Consider the following 10,824-nt stretch of genomic DNA (forward strand, 5'->3'; position numbering starts at 1 on the left):
AAAATGATTTTACTGTTCTTAAAGACTTTTTTACAACCTGTGGTGACCAGAGAATTAATTTAGCGGAAATAGTTAGTTACTATCTGTCTGTTGTCCTTTGCAGTCCTGCGAAGGTCGATACGTGGTGCAGCCTCCGATGAAGCGAGTGACAGTGAGGAAGAGTTGGCTGCGTTTTGCCCAAAAGTAAGCCTGTTAACCCTTCAACCTCCTCAGTAATACTGTTAAACTATAATGACTTACCTGTGAGTAGTAACAAGTGCTTTGCACCTGCTCAAGTCACTTTGTTTACATCAAAGCTGGTGAGAACGTATACAGAAAAACATTTGTTTTTGTATCTGCTACCTCGTCTATTTCAGCCGTGATGAATACAGTAGCATACCAGAGCCACTTCCTGTTGAGGTCAGGAGCATCAAAGAAAAAAAAAAACCCTTGCAAATAGTTTCATGAGTTTGCTCTTTGATGTTTGAAAAGGTTTGAGATCTAGAGCAAGCAGAGACTGAAAGTGAATTAGTTGATTTAAAGTGTTTTTTGCTTGATTGCATTAAAGCATTTTCTTTGCCTCTCTCCTCCAGTTTGATGATGAGATTGCCGCTAAAGAACTTGCACTGACTGATTCGGAGCACTCTGACGCTGAGGTGTCCTACACCGACAATGGAACCTTTAATCTGTCACGGGGTCAGACTCCACTCACAGAGGGCTCTGAAGGTACGCTCAGCTATCTTCATTATATCTTCCCTGTCTTCTGCTTTCTCTCCTCTAACTTTCTGTTTTTTTGTGTTAGATCTGGATAGACACAGCGATGCCGAGGAGTCTTTTGCTCAAGACCTCCCAGACTTCCCGTCCATAAACCCTGACGCCACTTTGATGGACGACGATGACGACACAAGCATCGGGCTGCCTAGCCTAGGCCTGTCTGGCTTGGCGAGTCACCGCGCCTCGGTGCTAGACGTGGACGCGCATCTGGACTCTGACCAGGAGGATGCAGAACTTTCCCTCAGTGGCCTCCCACCCGCCTCAGATTTCAGCGGGGAGTTAGCCGGAGTCATTGCTAGCAACATGATCCAGGTGGCGCTAGCCGGGGCGTTGCAGCCTCGGCCTTCTGTCGCCCAGCGTAGTAGACGAGGCCACCCTAGGGCCGTTCAGCACAAAAGCTACCACAAACAGTCCAGCTCTGAATTTGACACAGACTTGGACGCAGAAGACTTTGAAATGCTGGATCAGTCTGAACTGAACCAGATGGATCCGTTTGGAGGAGGAGAAAGTTCGAGACGAAGCGAGAGTCAGGGGTCTAATTTCTTATCAAGCCTGCTTGGTAAACCACAGTGAAGGGCGTGTGCTGCTGTGTGTTCATCCTGCCAGGCAGAGTCTAAAATGTTGACCAGCGTGTGAGATAAATTTAGGTTCCAGCAGTCCTGCTTCTGGTAGGCAACAATTTCTCACTGTGAAGTATTTCATATTTTTTCCCTTTTCCTTATGTTCTTTTCTTTCCTGTTCGACTCCGATCAGTGATAACTTTTTATTTGTAGGCTGAGCAATAGGAAATACAACAACAAAAAAAATACAATGAGACATTTGATACAACAGCATTGTCAAAGTGAAAAATTACACTCTCAAAACTTACAGGAGTGCCCGCTAAAACTTTTCTACTTTTGAATTGATAAAAACAGGGCTTTTTAACATAGGACCAAATATATAGGACATTCCTGTTGCTTGAGCTGAGCCATATTTAATACAGACATTTTGGACAGCATTTAATGTTAGTTTATGAGGTCATTACAGTAATTATCCATCTTTCAAGAAACGGCATTTCATTGTAGTTTCTTGACATGACATAATTATAGGAGCTGGATTTATTTTTATGTTGCATATTTTCAGAACCTTAAGTATTTTAAACAGTTTTTCTTTCGGTTGATTCATAAATAGACATCTTCAGCATTTTTGTTCTTGTGGAAGCTTATTTTACCCCATATTACTGTCTTAACTGAGCCAGTAAAGCGCTGTCATATTTTATTTTAGCTATGAGATTTTGTTCTAAGGCAAAAGTTATTCACTGTTTATGTGAATAAGTTCACACCTGTTTTCATTTGCCTGTCCTTTTTCTGCTCTGGTTTAATACCTCACAACCCACTTGATCTTATTTAAGGCAAAAATATATATTTCACATTGTGTCCTTTTTTTAATTTGGAACCATGTTTACATCAAAATTGTATAAAAGTTGATCTCTCTCTTTTTTTAAAATTATTATAAAGGTTTAAAGTGTTTTTGTATAGGTCTGTCTGATTGTTCTTAATGTTGGAGAAAATGTGGCACTTTAAACTAGAAAAATTCAGATTTACTGAATCTTCTATGCTGTTTCAACAGAAAAAAAACAATTGCTATTTTATTCTGAAAAATTTATCCTGTTTAGAAAAGTTTTCAGTACTATTAAACAAACAAACAAAAAAAAACCCAGCTAGATCTTCTTTCATGAAGCTGAAGTAGGAAAAACAATGCACTGATTGATAGCTGAGATGGATTTCTTTGGCTTGTTGGATTTGGGTGTTAATGTTCGGTCAAGCTGCTCCATGATCAATATTCTCTAGTCTGCTAAGTTAATGTGCATAGTATTGTATTTTCTCTTCCGTATCCGGTTTTGATATATTTTGAAGTGTAAAATACATTGAATAAATTGTTTGGAATTAAATTTGGTTTTTGGATTGTTCTTTGACACAATGAAATACCAAAAAAAGACCGAAAAGGTCAAACATACCTACATGCTATGATTCTTATTGATGTTTTGTTAATTTAAAATGAAAAAAAAAAAAAATAGAAATGGAATCTCCTAAGACTTGAATATTGAAATTTAAAGTAAAAATGTGAATTCGTCGTCCTCCTATGTTGTGACTCCAGGGGGCGTTCTTAGTACTGTTCCTTTGAGAGCAACAGACGTCTTTCAACGCCTACTTTTTCGGGTTTAGTAGCTACAACTTACAAGATTTAAGCCAACTACTCTCGGTTACAACTTTGAAACAAATACTGGCGAAAACATTATTCGTTCCTCTGTCAAAATAATCTAACTTTATATCAGCTAAAGATTCAACAGAAGATCTCAGATTGACTGAGTTGGAAATATATACTGGTGTGATACCTCTTATAAAATAGTCGATCTTTTCCGTGACGCAAAGTTTCCGCGAAACTCAATCTGGAAAGCTAATGTGAACACGAAAATGAGCAAAAAAGACAACGGTAAGGAAAAATAAACTACTTCAATTTGCTTTCGATTGTTTTTAATCCCAGACAACTTTTTATTCCGCGTGGAAGACGTTGGTGTTTCACAGAAACTTCGAAATAAAGTGTAGCTAGGTTAGCATAAAGCTAACGTTAGCTAACCCGAACAACAGCTTGTTGCGGGAGAATATCTGAAAGAGGCACTAATGATTATGAGTCATAAGATGTGATGAAATCGGGCAAACTCAAACATAGACGTGCATTAAGTGTATCACAATGGCATAATGTTAATATCTGCACAACCTTAATATTTTGTTCATTACAGGAGCGTCTATCATCCTCGCCTATCTAAATGAAAAGAACCGTCCCTACAGTGCTCAGGATGTCTTCTGTAATTTGCAGAAGCAGCATGGGTTGGGCAAAACTGTGAGATCAATTCTTCCTTCATCTTTTTGTATTTTTCTGATTTTGTGACAATTCTGGGTCATATTACCCTGTATCCAGTCATCTGTAGTCAATCCCTTTAAATGTCAGTTTATGTATTTGAATTACTGATTTTTTTTTCTTTTTTTACAAAAACCACAAATGAGTGCAAGTATTTTAGTATAAAATACTTAATTGTTCTCACCTTAGTTGTGAGATTAAAAATATGGTTTTAGGGAAAGGTAATGAAGCATTTTTGGCCACAAAGATGTTCAGTTGTAAATCTAAGGAGAGCACAAGGGAGAAATATTTAAAGCTGTATTGTTCGCAACCTGATGATAGATTGATTAACTTGTTCCACCAGGCAGTGGTCAAAGCCATGGAACTGCTGGCTCAAGAAGGCAAGATAAAGGAGAAAATGTATGGCAAGCAAAAGATTTACTTTGCCGATCAGGTTAGTCTGTTAATCTAGAATGTTTAATTGTTGTAAGGCAGGGAGATGCCATCTGAACTATTTGTAATCTCACCCACAGTCTCAGTTCAGAGATGTGAATGATGCAGACCTGAAGGCCATGGATAAACAGATTTCAGAGCTCAGTGCAGAGGTGCAGACCCTAACACAGAGCTGCAGGCAGCTAGATACAGGTAGACCTCTATGCTGATTCAGATTAAAAAAAGAAAAGAAAAAAAAACACTTCTACTGCCAACACCATAATTATGCTGTTTAGTCCAGTGCAGGAATTACAGCTGAAATGAATTTCTTTGTGCTGTGCCAGAATTGAAAGAGCTAAACAGCTCCCTCACAACAGAGGAAATGATGGCAGAAATCCAGGAGCTGAAAGCCGAGTGTTCTGGTTACAGAGAACGTCTGGAGAAGATAAAGTCGGCTACAAATCACGTAACACCAGAAGAAAAAGAGAAGGTGTTAACCGCTTTAAAACCTCAATTAATCTCTTACTTTGGCTGTTCTGCATTTCTTGTACAGTGTGGTGTGTTTGTTGTAATTTGCAGGTCTATAAAGAGCGTGATGTTTATGTAAAAGAGTGGAAAAAGAGGAAGAGATTGGTAGTGTATTTTTGTCAACAAATCAGTTTAAATTTGCACGCCATGTGGTGAAGGAGAATTGCTTCGGAAGTGCTAAAATAGTTTGTTTTTTTCTCAGGCTTCGGACATGATGAATTCCATCCTGGAGGGATACCCAAAGAGCAAAAAAGAGTTCCTGGTAAGATGAGAAGGAAGTCATTATATCCATTTTCCTCAAATGTTAATTAACTGGCAATGCTTTTATTTTTCCACAGGAAGAGGTGGGAGTGGAGACGGACGAGGACTGTCAGGTGGTGCTTCCTACCACCTGAAGAAAACCGCTGCACAGCTACCGCATCAGATCAAGCCTGGGTAGACCGAAGCTAAGGAAACTGATCACAGTGATCTAATCCCAAGAGGAAACTTTATTTATAACACGTTCTTTGAATAAATACGAGTTCAGCAGATTCTGAAATGGAAAACATAGCTGAAAGCACTTATGTACATCAGTGTTAGCAAAACAAAATCACAAATGTTGAGGCGTTATAGAGGGATGCTCATCACCTCAGAGGCAACAGCGGTTTGTTTTCCAATTTTATAACCACAAAAACATACCTGAGTTCACAGTAATGTCAACAAATTAATGTTAAGGTTGAGTTGTGAACAGTTTGTTTACCAACTGAATTAGTTATTTTTGTTTAAGATGGCGATGTATCAAACTAATGCTTGACCACATCACATTTTTAAGAGTACAAGTATATAAGTTTATTGTAATTAAAGTGTTTAATGTTGACTGAGTTTCTTTTCTCCTGCCACCTCGCACTATTTTTCTTCTGAAAATGAAAATAAAATCAACACATCAACAACGTCCACTGCATGTTTAGACACACACACACGTCGTCATATACAAGCCTTATAAAACCTCCAATTCAGTGTTTACAAAAATAAGATCAGACTTTGAATGGATCGACTTCTATATGATCTTATTTAGTAGCGTAAGCTCAATGAGAGCATTGAGATCATTGCAAGTGGATTTATGGCACTTGCATTAGACTTCAGTGGTATCTAAAAGTTACTAGTGATTTGCCTTTGAAATTAAGTTCCTGAAAGTAACACAAAAAAATTGTTTAAATTCAATGATTGAAATTTATCTAAGTAATTTTTTTTCATCGAGTACAGAAGTGTTTTGACAGATGAATAATTTTAAGGGTATAATATTTATGACAGCAGTGATAAATGAAAAAAACAAAAAACTGTAGTGGTAATCAACATACTGATTATAAAAGCTCACACAGCAGATCTATACATTTACCATAAAAGCATTACAACTTATTCTAGTGATGTTTCATAAGTTAAAAAAGGCTCATCAAAGTCAACACTTGGTGTTTAACATCATGCTGTAAATAAACAATTTAAATTCGTTCACTGAGCTGTGGCACAGCGGGTTAACATTTACATGTGTTTTTCTGCTTTGCCCCGCCCGCCCCCCCATTATAAAGCTACGCTTATTTAAACACGGAGCTCTGTCACAGTAAAGGGTTAATTCAAAGCAAACATCAGTGATAGAAATTCTGAGGCACCATATGGCATGCTCCTGAAAACAAAGAGCTCGAAATGCTCACAACAATCCAACAAATTTCAGGAGTGACTCGTTTGTGCGCAGCAGCACGAAAAGCTCTCGTTCAGAATCCAGCTACATGGTCACTAACTGACGAGACAGAAGAAAAGCCGTGACCGTTCTGCTTTCTTACTCTATTAATTAAGATGCGGCAGAAACATCACCATCACTTCATTCACGTCAAATAAACGATTTCTCCTCACGGTGTCTCAGGTAAGCCCGAGTACATTTGCTCTGAACTGAATAACTGACTTGATATGAGCATCTATTTGTAGGCACACATGTTTATATATATATATATATGGTTACCATTTAGATTATGAAACTAGGCAAACTTGGGAGGAGGACCTGATAAGACACTACTTCCTGTGCTGTTTTGCAGGAAGCTTTTCATTCATACGTTCCGTTTTCTGTGCTTTGTTGAAATTATAACTAGATGTTCTCTGCACGCCACGTTTCGCTTAAAAATTTGTTTTCTCTGCGTTCCTTAGAAGTTTGAGATGGAGCAAAAAATACGCTGTAGAGATGTAAATTCCCAACAGTAAAGAGGTCACAAGGCATCCCTACTTAACTGCTCAAGCCAAGGCAACCTTTCATCTCTCCCCATAGCGTTTGACGAGGTAATCTAATAACGATCCAGGAATCTCTGATGAGCTGAAGTCAGTGTGAGGACTGTGGCAGATTGAAGTTTTAATTCCATCCTGGGAGGCAAGAGCAAGTTAAAAGTCAATTTCTGGAAGTTAGCCAGAGGTTTCTCAACTAATAAAGCTGGCCATTGAGCTGCCGGAGCACTCCGACAACAAACTCCCGCAGCGTCTGAAAAAGGAGAGAAAAAGCACACAAACATGGTCACTCCGTCTGCAGATTGACGTTTTTGCTTTGTGCAGCATCCATCCATAAGAGTCCTTGCCTGTGGCTTGCAGTGTTCCTCGATCCAGCTGAAAACACAGGCAGACAGTTCTTGGAAGCTGCTCATTGAAACAGAATTACTGAAAGACACGAAGAGCGAGTCCATGATGTTCTGGAAGATGTTGAACTTGACCTGGTCAGAGACCTGGTCCTCTCCCTGCTGTGGGTTGTTCTGGTGGGCCTTCACTATGTGCTCATAGTTCCTGGAAGGAAACAAACATCTTATTTCCAATTTAGTAAACAGCTGCAGCTTCTGTGTGGGGATAACATAAAGATTTTCTCTTTTTTTTTAAATCCTATTAGGATTTAAACTTTTCAATGAGGAGATTAATTGCAATCGAAGCTAAATAGATGTCCCCTCTTTCCTCATGATCAATATTTATTTTTAAATCCAAACTCATGTGGCAGTAAGGACTTTATGTCTTCTTTTTTTCTAGATGAAGGAAGATTTTATTTTTGCAAAAAATAAAAAAGATATAAACCACTTCCTAACGTTTTCATGATCTTCAAGGCCATCACTTCTTTCCTTAGGACAGAAACTTCCTCCTCTTGCTTCTTCTTTTCTTTATGAAGAAAGTGGATGTAGTCGATTGCTGAAACAATAAAACAAACATGCATTCGTCACAGATCTTGGCACAGCTCTGGGACGTCAATTATGAGTTGTTGACGATGCTGCTTCTCCCTTTTCATTTCTCATAAATGAACTCAGCAAGATTTCTATATGACTTCTTTTGTTTGATGCTCTTTTTTAACTCTTGAATTCAATTAAAAAGCAATAATTTTAAAACTCAGTATAGAAAAAGGTGTGCAACTAAGAAAAAAAAAATGGTTTTCCCATCAGTTAAACTTTTAACATACCACTTTTGAATGGTACTTAAAACAGAGCATCATCATCAAAAAGGTAATTTATTTCAGGAATGCAGTTCAAGAAGTTAAAATAACAATCTCCAAAAGTATTTATTATGGAGGATAAAATCTACAATAAAAACTCAGTCATTTTGGTTGTAAAGGTATTCCTGCATACAATCAGAGCTTAACAACCAACAAAAATGCAAGTACTATTATTGGCCCCTGAAATATTATTGTAAAAAAAATTACAAAAGGCTGAACAAAGCACCAGTTTTTGTTTTATTTCTTTAGCAATAACATGGTAGGTTTAGGGGTGAAACTACATTTAGCACAAACAGAAATTGTTTTCTGAATACATCAAGACACATTGGCTCACAATTCATAAAGTATTTGTTGGCTGCAGCTTACTTTTCTGAAGGATAGTAGCCTTGCTGATCTTTTGTGCTCCGACAGCAAACTCGGACTGCTGTTGGCAGGTTGGAACAATTCCCTGCAGGTCATCATAGCCTTTCTGGTGTTAGAATGAGGGAATAAAATTAGAAACTTCTATAATATGTGGAATAATTGATAACAGCAGAAAAAAAAAAGGATCCTGATGTGAAGTCACCTTGATTGCATCTCTGCGCTTCTGCTCAGCTTGTGTGTGTGCTTGTCTCCTTCGGTCTTTGTAAGAGTCTTTGTACGACGTCTCATGCCTGTAGTCGCTGTCTTCATCATCTGTTAGGGAACAAATTCATTTTTATTATGGAAACATGTCTGTAGTATAGATAGCTCTGATAGCTAAGGTCAGGGATTTTTTTTTTTCTTGGCATATTTATTAATGAAGGATTGAGGTTTTTGTTCAGATTTTGCATATTTATATTTTAATTTTTGGATTATTGACAAAAATAAATAGTGGATATAATAAGCTAAACCTTCAATATTCGTAGTCCGAGTTTGCTATAATAAACTTTGACTTTGTGTTTATTTTGAAACCTATGGCAAGAATAAACTAACTCTGTAGTTGTCAAGTTTTATTATCTGCAAATTACACAAATAATGATCAACACAATGCTAAAATTGGCTTCCTAGTTCCAGACTATTTAAGGCAGCGCTATTGTGGAATCTGAACTGACTTCAGATCTGCTCTGTTTCAAGAGTTGTCAGATGCCAATCAAACCAAGCAATATACTAAATTATTGACTGATTTATGAAAGAGCATTTCATTTCATTCAGTAAATGAAAAACCAAAATTCTGATGGGTAAAATTTTAAAAGCAAGACCTCATTTGGTATATCAAAGTTAAGCATGCCTCTTTTATATAAATTCATGTACACCCACTGTGTGTATTGAGCATTACTAGATGTTAGTCTTAAAAAACATTCAAATTATGCAAGTCTGGAAAATCAGACTTTATATTTTTACCACAGGTATCCAGACCTGAAATTAATTCTATGCATTTTCTGATTTTTCCAAGACTGGGCAGGAACCCAGACTATTTGATGTACTGTGCAACTCTAAACATATCACACATGGACCGTAAATAGCTGTAAGAAAAAATGTTATCTGTTAAAAAGTCAATACCTGTATTTGGAACTGAAGAGGCACTTGTAGAGCCGATACTGTTTGCCCTGGACACAATGCTACCTTTCCTGGCAGTATCAGTGAAGAAACCTGAGTAACAAAAAACAATAGTTATGAGAAAATTAAAAGCAAGAGAGACAAGAGATCACAGAGAAAAGATGAGTTAAGTCCTGTAAGAAGTACTCACTGGTGTCAAAGCCATTGTCGCTGAAAGCCCCGTCTGTCTGCCCGGCCATCACCAAGTAGCAAAGAAGAAATAAAATGTAGAGTGTGAGGTTGAAATGACAAGAGGAAAATATGTGCTGTCCTAAATACGTTGACAAAAGAGCAACAACAAGCCAGTCTAAACCCCCCTACTGAGCAACGGCCTGATTTGTCCATTGCAAGTACAACAGAAGATAAACGATGTGTCAAATAGGTTTTACTGCTGGATGTAGGGCAACGCAACACAATGGGTTTTTATTGCCTGGTTGTGTTAGCTCAGATTTTCCACTGCGTATGGTGGAAAAAAAAAAAAAAAACCCTGAGAAACACTGTCTACTGTTAAGAGTTCCCTTAAAAATGAATGTTGTTTGACAAAATAGGTTTAAAACTCAATTCAAGGCACAAATTTCTCAAATTTCATTAATATAAGGTCTATAAACAACATTCTTTCATCAGCAATGCTCAGTTAAATATAAATGAAATATAAATATTAGATTATAAGAAAGGATACAATAATGTTCACAAAGAAACGACTTAGTGTGAGACGGATACTCAAAGGTATCAAGCATGACGAAGTGGCCATTTAATAAGTCGGGCTCTTAAAAAGCCTTTCAACTTCACTTAAAATCGATATTTTGAATATAGTTTAACGCATTAATTGTTTTCTTCTTTATGGAAGGCAAGCCAATTCACAAGACAAAGAATATTAGTTAAGAAACACGAGTTTCTCTTTTTAGACGGTTTTGTTTACTTTGCTAACATGTTAGCCATCTGTTCCAATGTTACTGAACGTGATGAAGCTAACGCTACATTAGCAGCACCGTTCAAACTTCAGCATTTCCAGTTTATTAAACATTACAGATGTCACAGTAAAAAACAATGAGCGGGAAGCTCGAAAGTGGTCTTTAACAGAGACTTACTTTCCAGTGGTCCTCTGGAGACGTAGTCGGATCCGTCATTTTGGAATGCTAAATAAACTAATAGCGTGGCTGCCTTCAGGTGCTGCTCAGAAAATGAAAGTAAAAGTG

At 37.5% G+C, this 10,824-nt stretch overlaps 3 protein-coding genes across 4 annotated transcripts in view; 2 read left to right on the plus strand and 1 right to left on the minus strand.

Annotated features, from left to right (window-relative positions):
- The window catches only part of LOC103142261 (protein FAM134C-like), a 5,276-nt gene extending 2,593 nt beyond the window's left edge, over nucleotides 1–2,683 (plus strand). The window contains exons 2-4 of the mRNA XM_007558216.1: nucleotides 73–183; nucleotides 573–705; nucleotides 782–2,683. Of these exons, the coding sequence (XP_007558278.1) occupies nucleotides 73–183; nucleotides 573–705; nucleotides 782–1,326 (789 nt within the window). The 3' untranslated portion in view covers nucleotides 1,327–2,683. The remainder of the gene's footprint in view (nucleotides 1–72; nucleotides 184–572; nucleotides 706–781) is intronic.
- Nucleotides 2,684–2,960: 277 nt separating this feature from the next.
- Nucleotides 2,961–5,446, plus strand: LOC103142233 (homologous-pairing protein 2 homolog). Its single transcript, XM_007558175.2, has 8 exons — nucleotides 2,961–3,225; nucleotides 3,533–3,633; nucleotides 3,995–4,084; nucleotides 4,164–4,275; nucleotides 4,407–4,552; nucleotides 4,642–4,695; nucleotides 4,793–4,852; nucleotides 4,929–5,446. The coding sequence occupies exons 1-8, from the start codon at nucleotides 3,207–3,209 to the stop codon at nucleotides 4,983–4,985; spliced, it is 639 nt and encodes a 212-aa protein (XP_007558237.1). The 5' UTR covers nucleotides 2,961–3,206; the 3' UTR covers nucleotides 4,986–5,446.
- LOC103142232 (max-like protein X) lies at nucleotides 5,066–10,809 on the minus strand. Of its 2 annotated transcripts, none has more exons than XM_007558174.2 (8): nucleotides 10,717–10,809; nucleotides 9,780–9,816; nucleotides 9,593–9,682; nucleotides 8,637–8,746; nucleotides 8,438–8,540; nucleotides 7,674–7,773; nucleotides 7,182–7,383; nucleotides 5,066–7,087 (listed from the first exon to the last, which is right to left on the minus strand). In XM_007558174.2, the coding sequence occupies exons 1-8, from the start codon at nucleotides 10,753–10,755 to the stop codon at nucleotides 7,031–7,033; spliced, it is 738 nt and encodes a 245-aa protein (XP_007558236.1). In that variant the 5' UTR covers nucleotides 10,756–10,809; the 3' UTR covers nucleotides 5,066–7,030. The 2 variants fall into 2 exon arrangements, with proteins under 2 accessions (XP_007558236.1, XP_016529852.1); XM_016674366.1 differs by having other exon boundaries at nucleotides 9,780–9,825; nucleotides 10,717–10,770.
- Between the last annotated feature and the right edge of the window lie 15 nt (nucleotides 10,810–10,824).

Source organism: Poecilia formosa, unplaced genomic scaffold, assembly GCF_000485575.1.
Source record: "Poecilia formosa unplaced genomic scaffold, Poecilia_formosa-5.1.2 Scaffold94, whole genome shotgun sequence".
NCBI classification, from domain to species: Eukaryota; Metazoa; Chordata; class Actinopteri; order Cyprinodontiformes; family Poeciliidae; genus Poecilia; species Poecilia formosa.

Excerpts from the sequence above, each read along its gene's own strand:
- LOC103142233 (XM_007558175.2), top strand. Across the intron at positions 4,085-4,163 it reads AGATTTACTTTGCCGATCAG|TCTCAGTTCAGAGATGTGAA; the intron begins GTTAGTCTGTTA and ends TCTCACCCACAG. Across the intron at positions 4,276-4,406 it reads CTGCAGGCAGCTAGATACAG|AATTGAAAGAGCTAAACAGC; the intron begins GTAGACCTCTAT and ends GTGCTGTGCCAG.
- LOC103142232 (XM_016674366.1), bottom strand. The coding sequence starts at position 10,755 with ATGACGGATCCGACTACGTCTCCAGAGGACCACTGGAAA. Across the intron at positions 9,826-10,716 it reads CTCCAGAGGACCACTGGAAA|GCCGGGCAGACAGACGGGGC; the intron begins GTAAGTCTCTGT and ends TACTTGGTGATG. Across the intron at positions 8,747-9,592 it reads CTCTTCAGTTCCAAATACAG|ATGATGAAGACAGCGACTAC; the intron begins GTATTGACTTTT and ends GTTCCCTAACAG.